This window comes from Lagenorhynchus albirostris, chromosome 5 (genome assembly GCF_949774975.1).
Source record: "Lagenorhynchus albirostris chromosome 5, mLagAlb1.1, whole genome shotgun sequence".
Taxonomy (NCBI): Eukaryota; Metazoa; Chordata; class Mammalia; order Artiodactyla; family Delphinidae; genus Lagenorhynchus; species Lagenorhynchus albirostris.
Window position 1 is genome coordinate 87,063,361 of NC_083099.1, and position 23,136 is coordinate 87,086,496.

General features: G+C 45.3%; 1 protein-coding gene across 1 annotated transcript in view; it reads right to left on the bottom strand.

The window, feature by feature from the left end:
- Positions 1 to 3,334: 3,334 nt before the first annotated feature.
- Positions 3,335 to 23,136, bottom strand: part of C5H3orf52 (chromosome 5 C3orf52 homolog) — a 29,062-nt gene continuing 9,260 nt past the window's right edge. Inside the window, exons 3-6 of the mRNA XM_060149346.1 lie at positions 17,130 to 17,257; positions 11,018 to 11,088; positions 7,975 to 8,156; positions 3,335 to 3,729 (exon numbers count right to left, since the gene is read on the bottom strand). Coding sequence (XP_060005329.1) covers positions 3,725 to 3,729; positions 7,975 to 8,156; positions 11,018 to 11,088; positions 17,130 to 17,257 — 386 coding nt within the window. The 3' untranslated portion in view covers positions 3,335 to 3,724. The remainder of the gene's footprint in view (positions 3,730 to 7,974; positions 8,157 to 11,017; positions 11,089 to 17,129; positions 17,258 to 23,136) is intronic.

The window sequence follows — 23,136 nt, forward strand, 5'->3', positions numbered from 1 at the left end:
GATGCAACCCCTAAGTTAAAGAATTTCTGTTCTTGATAAGAGACTGAGGATTTAAATTGGTCCCTTAAGTCACATATATAATCAGAAAATTCCCCTCCCTGATGTTGATCTTAAAACTATACATAGCCTAAGTTCACAGAGGCATATTTTATGCAGTATCTGCAGGCTTTGTGGTTTCCGCTTTGAGTTCATACTAGTAGCTATAAATAATCTTAGTCTGTGAATAAATTCTTACATAGAACAGAAGAGAGGTACAAGAAAAAGACAAAGATGGGTCAGGAAATCCTACCGTTGACAACAAATAAATTCAAATCCTCACGTTTTTAAGACCACCTTGGGTGACAGATGCTTCCAATATGCTCAGGAATGGAAAGGTATAGGTAGAACAGGAAAGTTGAGTCCCCAAGATTCCACAGGAGCCTTCCGAGAAAAAGGAGATTCTGTTTACATTTATCTGACTCTGTTCTTTTCCAAGCCAACCTACTGAGTTCAGAAAACCACTTGATCTGAGTGTGCCTCGGTTCTGTCAACAGTTAAATGGATCTGTGTAAGTCTCTCCCCCTTTCCTAACAGAGGGTTCCTTTGCGAGGCACTGGGTGAAGCGTTGAGTGGTCATTATCACCCCAGAGAGTCTTGTACAGTCTGATAATCACAGCTCTCAACCCACCCCTTCCCCCTCACCACCTGTGCTCCTCATGGATTCCCAGATGGTAGCCCAGCCTGAACTGAGCATGATCCTGGGGTGCCCACCAGTTGGAGGCCATTGATCATGTGTGGTTGCCCACCAGACTGGACTTTGCTCCCCAACACTGTGGAATTCTGGGCTGGTCCTTCCACCTCTCCAGACTCTGGTTTCCTAACTATAAGATGAGAGGGCTGCCTTCTGTTACTAAGAGGATAATGAACTTTAATCATAAAGGAAAGATTGTTGCTAGCAATGCAGTAATAGTGTGAATTAGCTTATTTTAAAACAATGAAACAGTAATGGGAGCAGAGAGATTTCTCCCATTTTTCTCACCACTAATCAGACTCTGAATAGGGCAGAATCCATGTCTAGAGTCCACATCTAAAGGGGAAAGGAGAAAACATGCAGCTCATCCTAAGACACAAACATGTGTAAAGGAAAGCAAATCTGTTTATTCAAATCCCACCATTGCTTCAAGGTTCAGCGCCAGTCCTACTTCCTAGGCAAAGCCTTCTCCAATTAAACTATACTTTTCACCCTTTTCTCTGACCATCACGCAGCCCTGCAGTTTGTCTTTATTTATTTTTAACACCTATTTTTTCCTGCTGTTTCCTGTTTCATCTGTGCAGAGCCTGACTCCCTAATAAAACCAGTGGCTTTTTTCTTTATCATCCTCTTCTTCATTGGAATATTCTATAGCCTTTTGCAACACAGATCATTAAAAAATCTGCAGAACTAAGTTAAATTGAAAGGGAGAAAAGAATAGGACACGTGGCTAGAATTTTTGTCAGTAATGGGAGGAGGGGCAGGTTCCACTGATCTGGCTGTATCCTTTCTGCCTGTACCTCAGTGACTCCCAGAAAAGACCAGTTTTTTTTCCTCAAATCCTTCAGTGAGGGACTTCCCTGATGGTCCAGTGGTTGAGACTCTGCTCTTCCACTGCCGAGGGCCTGGGTTAGATCCTGGTCGGGGAACTAGGATCCCACAAGCCGCGTGGCCAAAAAAACAAAACAAAACAGAACAAAACAAAACAAACAAAAAAAGCCTTTCAGTGATACCACAGATATTTGTTGAAACCTTCTTATGTACCTTCATTATGCTCGTCATGAAGATGTGTGATGGCCAATCAATTCATCCCCTATAGCACAACAGTATATAGGTGCCATTTTCCCCCCAAACACCTCAAAATGCTTTAGTCACAAAGTTCAGTTCTTTCCACACATTTGGGCAGAAGAGTCAAAACTAACGGAAAATCCTCTCTATGACTTTCAAGTGGTCAGAACCCAAGACAAGGTGCCTGCACCTTGGTGGTTTCCAAAAGAGAAGGGAAGATCAGAACCAAACCCGGTCCTGCCTCCAGACAGGAAACAGCCCTTCCTTCCAGCCCCAGGCTCTTCAGACACCTGGTCCTGCCTGAGGGGCCCCGGGGAGGGGGGGGAGTGGAGAGGAGAGATGGCTCCCCTGCTCCCCAGGCAACAGGAACAGGGAGAGGAAGACACAGGCCAGCCCAGTTCAATCTTATTCACTCAGAAGGGGAAGCTGCCCTTGGGGAAATGAAAAGGTCACTTCCAATACCATTTACTGTGAGAACATGCCAACCCAAATCCTGGCCCTGGAGAGTCAACCCCTACGCAGCAAAGGTCAACGTGGCAATGCGGAGGCAAAAATAAAGTTCTTCATTATTTTCTTAAAAGTACAAACATGCAGGTTTACGTTTGACATATAAAATAAGAGGAAGAAGGGAAATTCACCTGTTTCACTAGTTGGAGGAACTATCCTCAAAATGAAACACCGACTCACGATAAATGCTATCTTTTAGTTAAATAACAAAGCACATTCACATTATGCAGAGTCCGGGGTCATAAAGAGCCCCAGGCAAATCTAGCCTGAGACTCGCACTCCAACACATCCCGGAACGCAGCTGCCCCCAGCCTGACTGTCCACCCAGGGCCAATTTAACTGAGGCTGAGAAACTCTCATTACATGACCACAAAACTCTCCTGGAAATTTCCAGCAAAGCCATTTTCCTAACAAGACACTTTGTTCCCTCGTGACAGGTAATTCTATATCCGTAGACGACCAATAGAGTCACTCTTGTTCACTCCACCCTCACCCCTCCAAAAGGATCTGACGTTGAACTTCCAGCAGTTTATTTCCGAGCGTGGTTCTTCCTGTTTCACAACTATCTTCAATAAGATACACAATCAGTGCCTGAAGACACTGAATCCTACAGGAAGGCTAGTGACTCTGGACAACAAAAACCAACATGTACTACCTAGAGCAGATGGTAAGCAGTATTAATGATTCTCTGATGAAAGTTGATGAAAATATAAATGGAGAAACTATCCAAAATGAGAGTCGTGTGTTCCAAACTAACATGGACCCGTGTTTCCATAAGAGGTGTTCAGCAGTCGCAGGAACTATACACAGAAGGGAAATAAGAAACACACACCTCATTTCTGTAGCTCTACATAACATTGCATGGAGTGCCAAGGCTAGTTTGCTGAGATATGCGGCTATGGAAGGAGACACAGACGATGCTGCTTACATCTGGTGAGATGCCTGCCTTTTCCTCACAGCCTTGCTTGGAGGTAGATCAGACATCGGGGTGGGACGGAGGATTTCAGGGAGCGATTGGCTCAGCTCTCCCTCACCTCGCCTCTCCCCGTTCTCTCGCCAGGGGCTCAGGCTGGCGGGATCCTGCCTCAAAGGCCACCCTTACCCTGAAGAGAGTGTGTCCACGTGTGGGTGGAGGCAGAGAGTGCTTCAAGAACAGCAGCGACCTGGCCCTGCAGGTCCACCCGCCGCCTGGTCACCCCGCCCCATGTGGACCCAGCTGGGGCAGCCCTGGGTGCTGTTTTGCTGGACGTAGTGCCAGACTCTGCAGAATCAGGAGAAAAAGGGCCGTCTCCAGCCCTGTAGTCACTGTGCGTCCTTCTACGTTAATTCACAGGATCTCTTCTGTAAAACGGAATGAATTCTCCTCATCCCAGAGTTCAGTGGAGTGCTGCTTTCAGACACAGATCGACCTCGACCGCTTCATTCTGAAAAGAAAATGCAAAGTCACCATTTTTTAAAAAGCATGGTTATTCTAAACATTGATGTTTTTATTTTATTTCATTGGGTTTGATTATAAACTCTAATGTAAAAGTGGAATATCTGTAAATTCCTAACAGAGGAGGTTTACTCTTCAGGCAACACACACACACACGCATGCACGTGCACATGTGCACACACACGCAGAGGCACACATGCAGAGGCGCACACATGCGCACGCACGCACACAGAGGCACGCGTGCGCAAACACACGCACGCATGCACGCAAAGGCACACAGCTCTGAACTCCTTTCAAAAGGCAAATGACATTGTTTGCGTATTTGCTTCGGTATAATTCATGATAAATAACATTTTGACGAGGCCCTTCGGATGCAGAGGACATTTTAACAGTCTTTTTGCATAATCTAACCATAAAAATACCTCTAAATTTTCATTTTTAATACAGCGCAATATTCAATGAGACATTCTGATGAGGGAAATGGCGCACAGCTGGCCTGACTAAAGCAGAGGTACCCAGGCAACGACTCGGGACAGGACACAGGGGACCCACGTGCGCCACAGCAGGGTTCTGGCCGTTGATGTTGGGGATTTCTTTGCCATCAGGAGCTGTCCTGTGCATTGTAAGAGGTTTAGAAAAATCCTTCTGGCCTCTTCCCACTAGATGCTAGTTTCCCACCAACACCCCCAATTGTGACAACTAAAACGTCTCTGGACTTTGCCAAATACCTCGGAGCGGGCAAAACTGTCCTGGCTGAGAAGCAGGGCTCTTTGGTTAAACTCTGTTTCCCGGGGAATCTACCAACAACCTAAATGTTTTCCCTTGACACCCCAGGCAGTCCTTTCAAGGGCAGAATGCATACACTGGCCTCTCTGCCAGCAGCCAGCCCATCCATTTACCCCAAATCTGTGCAAACGAGATTCACTCTTCTCATTGCCTAGAGCTTTTTCCTCTTCTCTCTCACATGAATCAGTTTTTGCTTTTGTTCCTTACTCAGTCTACTGGTTAACGCCTTCACATGTCAGAAAACATGACAAAATAACTTACCCCACGTCCAAAATAACTCATACAGCTGTTTTACATTGTAAAACAGATTTCCCCTCCTTGTCTCTGGACCCCTCCCTCCACTCGGTGAAGAAGTTCAAAGGTAGAAGGGAGGTGGGGGCAGTGATCCAATAAAAAAATTCCCTTAACCTTGAGGACATTGTGCCAAGTGAAATAAGTCAGACAGAGAAAGACAGATACTGCAGGATCTCATTTATATGTGGAATCTTAAAAAAACAAATTCACAGAAAAAGAGATCAGATTGGTGGTTGCCAGGGGTGGGGTGTGGAGGAGGGGGAATTGGATGAAGGTGGTCAAAAGGCACAAACTTCCTATTATTACAACATAAATCAGTCCTGGGGATGCAGTGTACAGCATGGTGACTATCACTAACACTGCTGCACGGTACCTTTGAAAGCTGCTAAGAGAGCAGATCCCCAAAGTTCTCGTAATGAGGGAAAAGAAACTTTTGTAACTATACGAGGTGATGATGATGGCTGTTAACTACACTTATCACAGCAGTCATCTCCTAATACGTGTGTCAAGTCATTATGCTGTACCCCTTAAACTAACACAGTGCTATTGGTTAATTATCTCTCAATAAAGTTGTAAGAAAATATAAATTTAAAAATTCACTTATGGGCTTCCCTGGTGGCACAGTGGTTGAAAATCTGCCTGCTAATGCAGGGGACACGGGTTCGAGCCCTGGTCTGGGAGGATCCCACATGCCGCAGAGCAACTAGGCCCGTGAGCCACAACTACTGAGCCTGCGCGTCTGGAGCCTGTGCTCCGCAACAAGAGAGGCCGCGATAGTGAAGAGGCCCGTGCACCGCAATGAAGAGTGGCCCCTGCTTGCCACAACTAGAGAAAGCCCTCGCACAGAAACGAAGACCCAACACAGCAAAAATAAATAAATTAATTAATAAACTCCTACCCCAACATCTTCTTTAAAAAAAAAAAAAAAACAACTTTTCTCTGTGAAGAATCAGAATATCATCTTTGTGGGACGGTGCCTGCCCAGCTCCTGACAGGAGTGGGGGGATACCTCGCCAAGCCCACCGTGCCTACAAACACAGGGAGCTGGCGTCGGTACCCCCGGGCCTCACTGGTCCCTCCCAAAGGCCTCACACCCCTCTCTTCCCTCCCTCTGGACTTGGTTCTGAGCTGCCCCTTCCTCTGCCTCCCTGCCTTCTCTGCATCTCTCTTCTTCCTTCCTCGCTTCCCAAATGGTCACTGTCTACCCTTCTATTTGAGAAGGGACTGATACTCATACTCCTGAAAATATCAAACACTGCTCATGATCTGCAAGGTGGGTTTGGGGGGGGGGGTCACAGAAATCCCCATCCCCAGGAAAAATGCCTGAGAGAAAGAGTACCGTCTCCTGAGGAGCAGAAACAGTGTCGCTCAGGCCTGCATCCCTGATGCAGAGTCTGAGGTTCAGTTCCAGGTCTTCTGTCAGACCTCATAAGCCACCTGCCCTCATAACATGGACCTGCCGGCCTCATAATCCTCCTCAACCTTGCCTCACCCTCCTCCCACCCCATGGTCTTCATTTAGAAAGTGCTGGGGACCACAGCTTCAAAGAGGAGGCTCAGGAAGTCAAGGTCAGTCACCACACAGCAGGCAGGGTGGGCCTCCCCTCTCTCTGCCATGCACAGGAGTGGGCTGAAAGGTCCTTCCTTCCTTCCTTCCTTCTCTCCCTCTCCCTCACCCCCTTCTTTCTTTCTAAAATTCCTGTACAGGGGGCAGAACCTCTTCACTCCACACAGTATGTTATCTGCCTGGCCCAGAGACACACTTCATTTATTTAGATGCTCCGTGAAGAAACTATTCATTTATGTGACTTTCCCAGTGAGCTATAAGTTGGCCCTCTGAAAGTCATTCCTTTTATTCATTTGGGAAAAAGAGAGCTTTAAGAACTGCTTTATAAAACTCTCTGCCTTCCCAGGCCGAGATCAGTCCACTTCCACTTTCCGTTCCCAAGAATCAAGCGTCATCACAATAAACGCCTCTTCTCACAGCGTGTGGTAACGCGTGCGCTTTATAATCTGTTGCACTCTCCTGACCCTCGGCTGCTGGCCCCGTGCCTGCCACTCACCACACCTCCTTCTCGTTCACCTTTTTCATTCTTTCCACTAGTATTTACCACTGCTGATGTGCAGTGTTTCTGATGGGTTATGGCTGAAAAACCATCCAAGACTGTTGGCATTAAACAAGAGCTAAAACTTCTCCAAGTGAGGAATCAGAAGTGGGAAATGAGAAGAAGAATGGGAAGTAAGGCCAAAGCTCAGTGCAGACACACGTGAGGGAAGGAGGTCTCGAAGGCTGGTGGTCATCTCACCTTTCCACCTTCCTTTCTGGCAGGTTTTGTACAACATTCTCAGATTCTGACAAGTCGGGTATCTTCTATGCTTGTTAAAAAACATATCCATTTCCCCATCCTTTTCTTAGTTTTAAAAGTAGATGAGTAAATGTATTACAATCTTCTATGGAAAGAGACGAACTTGTCTTTTTATGTCCCTCTATTAATATCTTAATGCAGCAGTCCCCAACTTTTTGGCACCAGGGACCGGTTTCACAGAAGACGACTTTTCCACAGACTGGGGGTGGAAAAGTCGGGGGGTGTTTCAGGCGGTAATGAGAGCGATGGGGAGCGAGGGGGAGAGCTGGGGGTGGCAGATGAAGCTTCACTCGCTCGCCCGTCGCTCACCTCCTACTACGCGGCCCGCCTCCTAACAGGCCACGGACCGGTACCGGTCCACAGCCCGGGGGGTTGGGGACCCCTGTCTTAATGGACTCAGTGGCCTTCAATAGAAAAAGAGATAGATTCCCCATACTGAGGTCATCTTTCAACAATTTAACTATATTGTTTACTTCAAACTCTTCAGCACTTGCTTCTCTTGTGAGACCACAGTGTTTCCATGAGTTTCTAATGATATTCTGATGTGGGATATGGGGCTTAGAAGGTGGGTGAACCACAGCAAGGAAACACATAGCAACCCTCATGTTTATAGTTTAGTTGTTTCCGTAACATTTTTTCCAGTTGCTCTGTCTGCTCACAGAGGGCAGGGACTGGGTGACCTCCACGGAGCGTGGAACATCACCTGCTCAGAAAGCAAATCGAGCCATCTGCCCTGTCTGGTTCACTTGTTTATCATCACAGCTCTGCCTTCTGATGTGCTCGACTTACCAGAGAACCAGAGGGACGCTGGGTCAAGCCCCAGAGTCTCACAACCGGACACGTTCTGATCATGGAAATCCTGCTGCAAAACGCCCAGCACCAACTCTTCACTCATCACATACTTCATAAAGTTGTGGTCTTCTGACGGAAACCCAAAGTGCAGGTGGTAGGTTATTGTGGCGTTTTCACCACTGAAAGGCAAACCAAACAGAGACAGTTAAAAATAGCAACAGAGGGCTTCCCTGGTGGCGCAGTGGTTGGGAGTCCGACTGCCGATGCAGGGGACATGGGTTCGTGCCCTGGTCCGAGAAGATCCCACATGCCGCGGAGCGGCCGGGCCCGTGAGCCACGGCCGCTGAGCCTGCGTGTCTGGAGCCTGTGCTCCGCAACGGGAGAGGCCACAACAGTGAGAGGCCCGCGTACTGCTAAAAAAAAAAAAAAAAAAAAAAAATCAACGGAATCACACTGCAACTCATGAAACTGATTTTAGGAGAAACATCTTTTTAGTTCTGCATTCCCTCCCAGGACAAAAAGGCAAAGAGTGTACTGCCCTAGAAGCCCCCTCATCAATGCATTCATCACACAAAGTTGAGGTGGTCCTAACCTCCTCCTTCCACCTAGAACCCATCCCCTTGGAGTCCGCCAGGAGAGGCCATGCAGGGGAGATACTGACTCGGCTATTGTCAACGAGGCTCCAAGAGCTGCCCAACACCAGGCTTTACCCCTGAGGCAGGCCAGGGAACCCCTTTTTTTCCCCTGTTCTCACACCACAGCCTCTCCCTGCCCCAACAAGTGTGTGTCAGAGCTACTCAGTTTAACTAGTTCATTACTTAACCTATAAAATGTTCAAGGTAGGGCCCAAAGCTCCCTGCCATCGGCTGGATGCAGACTCCTAATCTCTCACAGATGACCCTGGGTACCAGCAGCAGATCATACCTCCCTGGTTTGTCCCCAAAGTGAGAAACATTTTCTGTCCCATTTCCACTTCCTAAGGTTTTGCAACTCTCAGTAAGGGGACCTAAGGAAAGGGAGTTTTCATCTTCTTAGAACATACTTTCCCATTTCTAAAATAAAAATAATCATGAGGCTATCCTCAGCTAATCAACAGTCTATACAGCTTGTTAAATGCTACCTTAACATTTAGATTTCTCAACAGATATCCTTTGGTTCAAGAAGGCCTAGATTTTTTAAAAAGGTCCAGATTAAGAGCCAGCAATAAAATATTTAAGAGTGGCCACATCTGAGACCCTCACCCAAGGGCAAGTTTGGGTTGTTTTTTTTTTTTTTTTAACATCTTTATTGGAGTGTAATTGCTTTACAATGGTGTGTTAGTTTCTGCTTTATAACAAAGTGAATCAGTTATACATATACATATATTCCCATATCTCTTCCCTCTTGCATGTCCCTCCCTCCCACCCTCCCTATCCCACCCCTCTAGGTGGTCACAAAGCACAGAGCTGATCTCCTTGTGCTATGCGGCTGCTTCCCACTAGCTATCTATTTTACACAAGGGCAAGTTTTGCAGACAAGCCAGTCCCAGGAGTGAATCAGAACACTGTCCCTGCCAACGACTGGCAAAGAGCTCCCTCTTGTGGCCAGAGGTCACATACACCAATACTCGGACTGATGCGCAGGCTTTGGAGGCAATGCGTTTGTTTCTCAGTTCGACACTGTTGAAACTCTGTCTGGACTTTAAAAAATGAAACAAAAATGTTTCCCAGCAGAATTTCTTTATCCGAAAATCCTAAAACCCCTAGGTTTTTCTTTCAAATAACTTTTAAAAATAGATTCTCTCACATTACTCTTCAGATTTTGTTTTACTCAGTTTTCTGATGGGTTTTCTCAGTGTTTACCCCAACCCATTATGCAATCCCACCTCCTCTAGACCCGTAATATGGGCTGGATTCTTGGTAAGACCCTTTACGCTCTGAATATCCTTCCTCACTCACCTGTCTTTGAATTGTAAGTTAGGGCAAGCGCACTAAGAGGAAAGTTGGGTCTGATTATGCATTTCTCCCTTTTCTATTGGCGTTTTAATACCAGTAATTTATGAATAAAATAGGCTAGGTCAAAAGTGTCACCATAAGGTAGCATGCACACTGGCGGTCCATAAAGAAGGAGGAATAGTGCTGTTGACAAGGCAACCTGCCACTGTGTTTTCAGACTCCAAATCCCTTTGGTTTTACCCCACTGCGCACTGGTGCTTCCCCTCCCAGGTTTGGGAAATTTATGGTTTGAGTGGAGGAACCTCAATGTAAAATTGCCTTTGATGGTCACATTCCAGGGCTATCTTAGGCACAGCAGGTAATAAAGCTTTGCCTTGTAAATCTTGTCCTAACAATATAAAAGAATAATCAAATGACTCTTCTACATACATACACACTTTTACCTAAGTGTCTATAGACATATATAAAAACATAAGAGATCAGGAGGAAAGGAAACAATACATATGCGTGCGTATATGTTACACATATATAATACACAAAGTATATATGGTAAATACATGCACAGAAGAAATCACACAGACCAGTGATTGTTGTTCATTTTGTAGAAGGGACTGGAATTCACTGCGGAATTGATTGGCACAGGAACTGTCCAGGGGTAGTGGGGAAGGGGAAGGCGGGATGTGTACTTTGCTGGTAGCATGTATCTTTATTTTTTAATATTATACAAGGAGCATGAACTTGTATATGACTTGTGTTCCTCAAAAGCAAAAGCCAGTACATAATCCAGCACTATCTGAGATCTATTTCTATTTCTACTCTTAGCTTATTCGAGCATCTGCTGGGAAACAGAAATGGTTTGTCTGGGCTTTTGCTCTATTCCCTGTTACTGTGTTGAGTCATATAATTTATCTGGGTTTCATTTTTTTCCTTCGTAAAATAAGGGCATTGAGCTAGTTGGCCTCCAAAGACCCTCCCGGCACTGACACTATGGTTCTATCTTCCGCTGGTCCCCTCCGTGCTTTCGGATTAGGGAAGTCCTTTTTGGTAACTAGCAATGAGTGTCGATTTCCAGAGAGACACCAGCACATAATGCTCCACATTCTTACCTGAAGTCTATGATTTCAACTGAAGTAAAGTAACGGCTCAGAGCTGGTGATGAACTGTACACATCTGTGAGCTAAAACAAACAGGGCCAAATTAACAACCACACACATTACTGCCAGGTCACGCTGCATATCACCTGACAAAGCAAAACTACTCCTAAGCAAAGGAGATCCAACTCTAGGGAGGAATTAACTTACCTAGAGGCTCTGGATGAAGAAACAGGAAGGGGTGGGCCCCTCACCAACCAAAATTCAAGTTAGCATTCATTTCAAGGGATCTCATTTGTAAGGATCAAGTGACCAGGCTGGGATTTTCAACATGTCGTATGTTGCGCTGAGACCTGTGGCCTTACTGGTCGGCAGCCTGAGCCCACACAGACCCGAAGCACCATGGGAAGGAGGGAACCCCCGCGGGGCTAGGAAGACTGCAAAACAGGCCGCTCAGGGCCCCGTTTATAACCGAACTAGGGCCTCTTCTCTCCTTTCTCCAGAGCTTCACTCCAAGGAGAAACAGCCACGCTGTTTCTGGATAATGGGACCAAGGGGGGAACAATGGCAAAGATTCGGAGTTCTTATTTTATCCATGAAGTGCTGCAACCATAAAAAATAATGACATCTGTGTTCCCAACTACCCAGGCTTCATGCCCTCACATTTTACCATATTTAGTTGAGCCCTTTAGGTGAAGAAACCCAGCACAGCTAAAGCTATTCCTACACACTATTCTGTTTTTCCTCCCTCCCTCCCCACTACTAACCACTGTCCTGAAGCTGGCATGTATCCTTTCCATGCATGTTTTTATAAACCTAACACTCCCCTGTGTAATCATAACTATACATAAATTTAATGCACATTTTTATTCAAATAAAACATACCATATTCTACATAATCTTCTCTGACTTGCTTTTTTTTCACTCAAAATCACATTTGAGGTTTACCCATAATGGTCCATCTAGAGGGAGGTCATTCAATGTGACTCCTAACTCTGCAGAGATTCCATGAAATGATTGCTCCACTTCATCCCTTCCCCTACTGGTGGCCATGGGCTTTGTTTCCGATTTTCTCCTGCTACAAACTATGCTGAGGTGACCCTGCCTGAACCTCTCTGAGCCTCTCTTCTTATACAGGTGAGAGTTTCCCTGGGCCATATACCATGAGATGGACTTGGGTCCAAGAGTTAGCACATCTCTACCTTAACTAAGTCTTTCTGAATGGCTCTCCATTTCACTCCCCTCCCAGCAATGTATAAATGCTCTATTTCCCACAGCCTTGCCAGCATTTAATGTTACCAGATTTTTCCATTTCTGCCAATCTGATGAGTGTAACATCGTGTTTTACATCGTTTTCATTGGCAATGTCTCGCTTTCTAGTGAGGTTGGGTATCCTTTTGTGTGTTTATTAACTCTGTGGGATTTCTCACCTTTGAATTGCCTATTGGGCCCTGTCTTTCTCTTGGGTTGTCTTATCCAAACTGATTGGTGTTACATTCTGGACACTAGCTGTTGGTTTTGTGTCATAAATATCTTCTCCCAGTCTTTTAGTCTTTTCATCATGCTTCAGAGATGTGAATTCTCACCTATGGTACCCGAGAACTTGTGGCTGAATGTATTTACGTTGCATCTGTTTAAAATTTACTTTGAAGGTTAAATGCCTTGTTCTTAGCAGGCAGGAGGATAGTGCTGGGATCTGGGTACACCCCCCAGCATGGACCCAGCGCTGAGGCCGGAAGCAAGCCCACGGCCAGGCCTCTGAGAGCCCGGCCAGAGCCACTCCTGCCGGCCTAAAGCCTCAGCCCTGACGTTGTTCTAGAAATTCCACACCTACGGTTTCTCCCGTGCTGAGCCTGGCACGCCCTGCAGCACCCATCACTGCTCGGGGCCTCAGTGTTTTATCCGGCAGCAAGCAGCAGAACTACCCCTGAGGAAAGCTTGCCCACCTGTCTCCCCCCCATCCCAAGCAGAATCTCATCCAGGCTGCCTCCATATTTCGCTCCCACTTAACTCACTGGTGACAATTCATTCTCTCCCAGGTAGAGCAGACGGGATTAGACCACCTCCTCTAATCCTGTCACTATTGCTGTGATCTGCATAGGAATCTTGACATAAGAGGCATTGCTATCTCTGCTATCTCTCCCTTTCTCACTGATCAAAAAAGAAAAAAAATTCCAGGCATTCGGGGAGGTTACAGAACATGGCCCAGGCCACTCTGCTAGTAAGGGATTCAATCCTAGATGTTACAGACACCAAGGCCAGCTTCCTCATGTTTTATCAAACCACGCAGTGGAGATGAAGCAAGGAGGAAAGTGGATCCTTCCGAATATCAAGGAGGAAAGTAGCATTAAGTGTTAAGAAATTTGGGGGAAAACGACTGGGTCATCTTATAGTTCTTGAGCCCCAGAGAAAAGAATATTGCCAACAGGCCGACAGTCATTTAGAAAACCCGGGAGGTTGGAAAGTGGTTCTCCCAGGGCTGCTCAGAAGGAGAGGGAAGAAGATGAGGATGCTACAGACGGGATTATTTTTCAAGAGCTGAAAATAATAACAATAATAACAACAATAATGCCACTCTCTTCCTTTAAGATTGAGCTTCTTATGTCAGGAGTTATGTTTGTCCTTCCTTCTTTTTTCCCTCCCTCTCATCCTTCCTTTATTAATCCTTAGGGCCCTAATCACTGTGTTTTGCACACAGTAGGTACTCAGAAGAAATGTTAAGTTAAAATTTTACATTAAGAGATGGAGTGGTATACTAGATCACTTTCAGTGTCCACTCTAACATCCTTTTTGGCGGCATGGTCCCCGGCTATAATTAGGACATATTTACATATTTAGGAGCTGTTAACCACACTACCCACTTTGGGACCAAAAACGTGAAAAGAGGGGCTCCTCACCCCTTGCTCTGGTGTCTCTCACGCTATGCCTATGAGGCTGGGTACAAACTGAGCTCAGAGCCTGGTGAGTTGATCACCAGAGTCAGGTACAGTGGCTCATCAAAAACCAGCTTCCAATTATTTACAATAGCCAAGACATGGAAGCAACCTAAGAGCCCATCAACAGATGAATGGATAAAGAAGATGTGGTGCATAGAGACAATGGAATACTACTCAGCCCTAAAAAAGAATACGATATTGCCATTTGCAGCAACACGGATGGACTTCGAGGGTATTATGAAATAAGTGAAATAAGTCAGACAGAGAAAGACAAATGCTGTAAGATAACAATTATATGTGGAATGTAAAAAATAAAACAAACTAGTGAATATAACAAAAAAGAAACAGACTCACAGATACAGAGAACAAACTAGTGGTTACCAGTGGGGAGAAGGAAGCGGGGACAGGCAAGATGGGGGTAGGGGATTAAGATGTACAAACTACTATGTATAAAATAAATAAGCTAAAAGGATGTATTGTACACACACAGGGAATATAGCCAATAGTTTATAATAACTATAATTGGAGTGTGACCTTAAAAACTGTGAATCACTATGTTGTACACCTGAAACTTATAATACTGTATATCAACTATACCTCAACCTTTTAAAAAGTGATAGTGTTAAAAAAAAAGAGAGAGAGAGAAAGAAAAGAAAACAGCTTCCAGAGGAAGAGGGATGCCTTCCCTGCATCATCAGAGGGGCCAACGCTAATTCGGCAACAAGCACGTGGACTGAGCTATGACACCACAGAGCTAACGGGCTGCCTTAAGCAGAGTATCGGCCCCAACCCTAAGAGAAGGAAACTGGCAGTGAGATATGAGAGGGGCCAGGAAAACTGTGCTTAGAAAAGCAAGACAGTAAAGCAAAAGAGAGGGCACAGTGTTTCAATATCGACTCCCATTTACCTTCCATGTCCAGAAGCTTCTGGAAACTGGCCTAAGTGGAAGAAAGGGGTTCTTGACCTGATAATTAGATAGTAATTAGATAGTAATATCTCTAAGTTCCTCATTTTTGTTCCTGAACATATTTGATTGGGAAGCCAGGGGCAGGAGTCATTTCAGCTCACTGCACCTTACGCTTATCATCTGCAAGTCAGATAATTCTTTTTAAAAATGTTTTACAGGGCTTCCCTGGTGGCGCAGTGGTTGAGAGTCCGCCTGCCGATGCAGGGGACATGGGTTCGTGCCCTGGTCAGGGAGGATCCCACGTGCCTCGGAGCGGCTGGGCCCGTGAACCATGGCTGCTGAGCCTGTGTGTCCGGAGCCTGTGCTCCGCAACGGGAGAGGTCACAACAGTGAGAGGCCCGCATACCACAAAAAAAAAGAAAAGAAAAAAAAATGTTTTACAAAGTTCTGTATATGCACCTGTGGGTATACAGGGAAAGTGCAGGAACAAGCTCAAAGAGGCCTGTGAACTTGCCCCAGAGATCTGCCAGTCCCTGTTCCTCAGCCACTACACGGTGATGAGTTAAAAACACCTGTAGAATCTGCTCACGCCTGCTTCTGTGCAAAAGAGATATGGCTTTAAAGTGAGTGATTAATAGCCAGTTCCCCTTGACGTACAGTGTCCAGTCTGTAACAGGTGACACATGTGGACGCTGACTCACTTGGTTTCTGCTCGGCCAGTGCAAAACCCCTCAATCAAAAAAGCACCCAATGGACTTACTTCCCTAGTGGTCCAGTGGTTAACACTCCGAGCTTCCACTGCAGGGGGTGTGGGTTCGATCCCTGGTAGGGGAACTGGGATCCCGCATGCCACGTGACGTGGCCACACTATTAAAAAAAAAAAAAAGGCAACCAAGAGGAAAGTAGCAATAGGCTATTCACTCAGCAGCTTGCTCTGGAAGCAGGTGGCAGGAAAGGAGGAAAAGGGAACTGCAGATAAGATATAAACAAGGAAACGAAGGAGGAAGAGAAACCTGGAATAATCCTCGCAAGGTACAAACTCCTGTGATCAAAGGGGCAATCAAACGGTATGCACCTGGCTGCCCAGAAACTGACTCTGGGGCGACCTAGATGGAATCAGATGGAAGCCAAATAAAGAGGCTCACTCCATTCAAACTATCAACTGCAGGGAAGAGGGTAACAGACGGCAGGCTAGTCTTGCTTAGGTTTTCTTATCAAAAACTTTTCTGGGTCTGGCCGTGAACCACCCTGTCTTTGACAAGGTGATCAGGGCTGCCCACCAAGCCTCGTGGTCTGGCTGCAGAGCCCCCATATTGCACAGAGGCTCATTCTCCTGCATTTCCTGCTCCGTGAGTGATGTCACCGTCCACCCACGTGGCCACCCAACCAGGAGCCTGGAGCCATGCTCTTCCTCAGACCCACATCCAACCAGCCATGAAGTCCTACTGAGGGAGAAGACCTCTGAAATCTCACTTGAACCTTAATTACTCCCCCTGACATTGCCCTAGTTCAAGGCTCTCTCATTTGTCACCCAACTTATTACAACACCCTCTAACTAAGGGCTCTTCTTCCAGTGTTTTTCCATCATCACACAGAACAGCTGAAATCAGAAGCTAACCATGTCCGCCTGCAGATTAAAACCTTTCAGGGCCTCATCAAAGAACACAGAAACCTTCATGAGCTGACCCGTCCCCTCCTGTTCAGCCTCACCTCTGCAAGTCCGCTACACAGTATGCAGGGGCCCTAGCACATCCTCTAGAATTCCCTGCTCTCTAATCCGGAACACCCCTACTTCATATTTCAAGATTCTTCCTGAGTGTCACCTCCTCCAGGAGGCCCTGCGTGCCTCCATCCCCACCTCCATGTTTCTATAAAACACACTGTACGTATCTCAGTGATGGAACATATCACACTGTTTATAACTATTTAATTGCTTCCTCTACTTGGACCGTGAGCTCCCATTGAGCGCTCAGACTTTGTGACCCTAGCACCGGGCATGTTGTTGAGCACATCGCAGACCCTCGATGAAACTTCAGGGTGAATCAAGTATAAGACCAGAATGAGAAACAGAACACTCTCCTCCAGGATGCATTTAGCTGGAGGCCAGGGCTCCTCCCTCTGGTTTTGCACTACAGAAGATCCATTTCTAAGCACCGGTTTCTGCCACTACCCAGACAAAGAATCCAAGCTTGAAGCTACCTACCGGCTAGCTCTAAGCCAACTGTTCCAGGAGAATTCATACTCTAATGCTAAGAACTCAGTAACAATGCATAAGGTATCCTACCCTTTTCGTGAGCAGGTCAGGCAATTTCTCTTCAGTAACACACTCCTCTGGAATCTTTAGCGTGACCAAGAATGTTTTATTAGACGACAATTCAAGTATTTCATTTTCATCCTCATCGACATAGGTTACTAAAGAGAATGGGGGGGTATAAAAAGTAAAAGTAAACACATGCATAAAATAATAAACTTATTTACTCCATTGGCTGCTATACTTAAAAAACAAACAACGAATATTCATCAGGGATAAAGCCTGGACACAGTAAGCAAGAATAAGCAGAAATGTTTTCTCTTCTCAGTAAGGCTGAATAAAGACAAGGGCTCACCTCTATCATGATACAAATTTTGTTGTTTTATTTGACGCCACGGGGGGGGCTCAGATTCCACTGAACACAGACTGGGAGAAGGGCGGTGGGAGGAAGCGGGAAGAACGTGAACTCCTTTGTTAAACTGACCCTGTAGCTTAGCTACATGCACAGGTGTCAAGGCAGACGCTGGAGACGTTCTGGAGGGGCCAAAAAACAATGGGGGACGGGGGACAAGGAGTAGAGCAAGGAACTTTGCTGAATCCTCTTCGGTTCTGTACACATGCTGAGGAAGTGACCATCCTCGAGCAGAACAGCTTGAGAACAGGGATAGAATCTGAGAGCGTGAGCATGAAGTCATCGCTCTCCAGGATGTCCCACCGCGGGGATGTTGACACACTCTGTTTGCACTCAGAGCCCCAGGGCTCACAGGACTTACATTCCTGAGACAACAGTTGGCTGCTTTGTTCTAAGGACTATGAGTTAATTGATTTCTTAAGCAGTTAGAGCCAAAGGAAAAACACACTAAGTCGGAGACAGGAGTTCAAAGCTGGCATGCTGGCACTAATTATGCTCCCCTGGCTTCCTGCCGGCATCACTCGGGGACAACCTCTCCGGCCCTGAGAAAGGCGTGGGTGACTGGAACCAGGTATTTGTTGTGAATTTTTTTCTGTAATCCCACACCTCAAACATAACATTATCAGCCTCTTTTACTGGACTCTGAAAAGGCCACAGTGGCATCAATTCCGGGTTTATGATGGAAGAAAGAGTCCTGGTACTTATTCCCTGAGGAAGCCTGAAGTGTGAGGCATGAGAAGCAAGGGAATGTGCAGGAGAATTAACAGAGCGGGCCGGAGGCTGCCAGCCTTCGCAAGTCCAGCGCAATGTTGGCCCCTGGCTGGAATCTGGAGTGTTCCCACGTTTCCTGGTAAACAGTGGCTGGCTGTGCCTCAACTGTTTGCAGAAACAGTGTTGCTTGTGCTGAGCCTCTCCTTTCCTTCTGGGAGTCTGGAGTTTTGGTAGGTACCGGGCAGAGCCTGCCTATGAGATCAACTCCAATAAAACCTGAATCTCTAATGAGCTTCCCTGGTGGACAACATTTCACACGTGTTGTCACAACTCATTGCTGGAGGAATTAAGTGCACTCTGTGTGACTGCACTGGGCAAAGACTCTTGGAAGCTTGCACCTGGTTGCCTCCATATTTTCCTTTATATCCTTTAGCTGTAATAAATCAGTCATCTTTATGACTATAGACTGAGTCCTATGAGTCTTACCAGCAAATCACTGAATCTGGGGGTGATCTTGGGGACCCCAACACAGGGAATTAACCCTGCATCCTTATTTGTTGTAAGTCATCATGTTATTTTTGTCTGAGAATAAAAGTTATGCCCTCAAAGCAGAAAACTTGCAAAGTATAGGAAATTGCAGCAAAGCAAGAAAAAAATTACTAATAATTCTTTAATCAAAACGTTCCTCCCCATATTTTATATTATATATTTGAGGTCTTAATGAGAAGGTAATTTGTATACTGCTTTTTGTTGTTTGTTGTCATCATTTCCTCTCTGTCTTGATTCTTTTGTTGCTGTTTACATATCAAAAGCCATTCCCCACGTGTTTAAAATTCCTTGCAAAGATTATTTAATGGCTGCACTAATGTTCTAAAACCATTTAGTGTTTTTATCTTTCCAATTTATAAATGCTGCTGCAATGGGTATCTTTGAGCTCTACACCCACCATATACATTTCCAGAGTAGATATCATTGCCTCAGAAAGGAATAAGGATGCCAGAGAATGGATACAGGAGTCACAGAACTGCTGAACTCAAGGGCACTAAGAAATGCCAGGTTTGCCATTGTATATTCTTGCCCCCTTTGCCACAGACTGATTGACCATAAGCGCATGGGTTTACTCCTGGGCTCTCTATCCTGTTCCGTTGATCTGCATCTCTGTTTTTGTGCCAGTACCATACTGTCTTGATGACTGTAGCTTTGAAGTATAGTTTGAAGTCAGGGAGCCTGATTCCTCCAGCTCTGTTTCTCTTTCCCAAGATTGTTGTAGCTATTCAGGGTCTTTTGTGTTTCCATACAAATTTTAAGATTTTTTTGTTCTAGTTCTGTGAAAAATGTCATTGGTAATTTGATAGGTATTGCAGTGAATCTGTAGATTGCCTTGGGTAGTATGGTCATTTTGAAAATATTGATTCTTCCAATCCAAGAACGCAGTATATCTTTCCATCTGTTTGTGTCTTATTTGGTTTCTTTCATCAGTGTCTTATAGTTTTCATAGTACAGGTCTTTTGCCTCCTTAGGTAGGTTATTCCTAGGTATTTTATTCTTTTTGATGCGATGGTAAATGAGATTGTTTTCTTAATTTCTCTTTCTGATCTTTCATTGTTAGTGTATAGGAAAGCAGGAGATTTCTGTGTATTAATTTTGTATCCTGCAACTTTACCAAATTCATTGATGAGCTCCAGTAGTTTTCTGGTAGTGTCTTTAAGATTTTCTATGTACAGTATCATGTCATCTGCAAACAGTGACAGTTTTACTTCTTTTCCAATTTGGATCCCTTTTATTAAGAAATGACAAGTTCAGGACTTCCCTGGTAGTCCAGTGGTTAAGGCTCTGCACTCCCAATGCAGGGGGCCCGGGTTCGATCCCTCGTCAGGGAACTAGGTCCCACATGCATGCTGCAACTAAGGAGCTTGCCTGCTGCAACTAAAGAGCCTGTGTGCCACAGCTAAGGAGCCAGCACAACCAAAATAAATAAATAAATAAATGATAATTTTTTAAAAAAAAAAAGGAAGAAAGAAATGCCAAGTTCGAAAAGAGGTCTCCAATAATAGCTCTAATGACATATACTTAACTTGTATTATCTGAATGAATCTGTACCCGACCTGGCTAAATAGTCGTGCTTGTTAAAATAACAACAGCAGCAAAAAAAAAATAGGCTTACCTAGTCAGCAGAATTTTCATGTTTTTAATGGGATTTAACCCAGTCAGTATTTCCATGTAGAGAAAACATCTTTAAAAAATTGTAGTACATACATAGAGGACACTGGAGGTACACAAAAACAGCTCTTAGGCAGGAATATAAGAAATGAGGCTGGAGAGGTAGGCCTTCAATGCCAGATGTCTTCAAGAGATAATGGAGGTTGTTAAATGCCTCCCAGGAAGGAGATGAGGGTAAACCTGCTGGTGACAGATGGGATGAAATGGAACTGGGGGAGACTGGAGGCAGAGAGGCCACTGGACAAGAATGGGAGAGACAGATTTCGACTGACAGCAGTGGGAAGAGGAAGGAAGGAAGGGAGGGAGAAGAAAGACCAGGATGGTGGAAACAGAGCTGGCTGTAAAGGCAGCCAGACTTAGTTGGAATTCCAGCTCAGTTAGTCATTAGCCATGTTACTTGAGCAAGTCACTTAAATCTCTGAAGTAGTTTCCTTAACAGAAATGCCTACACTGTAGGTGACGGTAAAGATAAGAACCACCATATATAAGGTATACAGCACAGAGCCTTGCCGTAGGCAGGTAGTCAATGTTGAAAGTTTCTATCAAGACACTACCAAGGAATGATTGATAAGACCTGGTCATTATCTAGCTATAGGAAAGAAGAAGAAATCAAAAATGTTCCAAAGTATCAAGCCTAGGTAACAGGAAGAATAACAGCTACCGTATTAAGCATTACGCACATGTATGCACTTGTATTTACCTCATGTAATCCTCAAATCAACCCTATTAATTAAATATTAATGTTTTTATTTTAAAATGAAGACATTGAGGCTTAGAAGAAATGCATAATTTGCTTAGGTCAGTCAATCGAGCTAGTAAGTAGGAGGGTCAAGGTACATTTATAGACACAGATCCAGAAATCATTTATATTTTACAAATGTGGAAACTGAGGCAAGGAGCATTGAAGAATTTGCCTAAAGTTACACAATTGGATGATATAAACCTGGCCTCATGACTCACCATGAAACTATAAAAGGTGAGCTCAGTGGAGAAGGGGATACACATGACTAGTAGTTTCACATGGATAATGATAAAGATGATGACAGTTATTCCCAGGTAGAGAACTACAGCAAAGTGCATGACTAAAACTCAGGAAAAGTGTTCCAGGGGGCACCTCCGAGAGGGGATGGCTGCTGCCTTGGGTCTAAATGAGCTTCTCAAGGGAAAGAATGAAGAATGAGAAGAGTGAGAAGGCTGAAGACATGCCTCCTGCAATCACAACATGGAACCAAAGGCAGAAATAAAGTCCTGAAGTCCAGCGTTCTGAAGGCCTGGAAGAGTACAATACAGTGGACAGAGCTGAAGGCTGCAGACAGGGCAGGGGAAGGGAGAAAGGCCATTGGGTTTTATGATCAGACACTTGCTGTTGACCTTTGGAAGAACAATTTGGGACCAATGGATACAGTGGTTTAGGAGTGAGCAGGAGATAAGATCACAGACCTCTCTTTCTAGAAGTTTGCCAGTGAAAAAAGAGGGAGAGACAAATATATAAATGAAGTAGCAAGATGCTGATGGAAGACTGCTCTGAAGGGGAGACTATGTGAGCACGTTTGAAGAGGCCCGAGAGGATGCTTAGAAAGAAAGGGCGCTATCTGAAGGTCCACGGGTCAGAAGAAGCTGGAGAGGACTCTATGGAGAGCACAGGTGAAGAGGTCAGTCTTGGGAAGGCAGGAGAACATATGAGACGTGAGGGAAAGAGAAGCAGGTGAAAATGCAAAGAAATTTCAAGATACCGGGCTTGCTGTCTGCCTAGGATTTTCCCATGAGCCACCCCATACCAGGGAGCAACCTGTGCAACTTGCTTGTCTGCCAGGACCATGTGATGTCATAAGATGTGATGCTTATTCCCAACTCAAGGCAAAACAAACCCATCCAATACAGCATCACGTAGGAAGTCCCTGCCTGCATCTCAGTACCAGAGCCTCCCCTACTCATAGAAAAGCCCGTATGGTAAGAGAGCTGGGGGACATCATATAAGGGTTCCTAGGCTGTTAAAACTGGTCACCTTTAACTCATATTTCTAAGCATCCACCTACTTTGATAGTCACAGTTTGGTTTCTGTAACATTTAAAATATTTTGCCCAAACCAAGGAAAGGTTTCACCAGTTAAGGCATTCCTAGGGTCTCTCCCCTCACTGTTCGGACAAATTAGTAAAGAAAGCAGAATCCTTGAGGATGTTTACCTGATTCTCCAAATTATCCAGACAGGAAATGACTTTGAGAGAGAGGAAAACTTTTTTTTTTCCTTTACCCCTCACACCAAGGAATTTATAATTCCTTAGGGAGAAAGAGAAAATCCATTAATACTTTATCCCTAAAATCTGGCCTCTAGATTTAACGGGAAGGATTCCCTGAGCTCTGCCCGCGTCCCTCCGCCAACCCCAAATTGTCCATTTTAAGAAGGTTTCATTGTCTCTTGCGAGCCTGGTGGAGTGCTAGCCTCTCCTCCACACTGTGGACACAGCCCAGGCTCAATGCCTTACGCCGAGCCGTGATCCTGAATTTGCCATCACTTCAGTGGTGGACCATGGGCAGAGTCGGGGGAGAGCTCACTCCAGGTGCAGGCAAGAAGGGGTGCACAGTCTGTAGGGAATTAATAATAATAAACCTGACCACAGGTTGGTCTGCTTGTATTATCACCACATCATGGCCATTCCTATCAATGTCAGTGACAAGCTACAGCTCCCCACTGGGCAC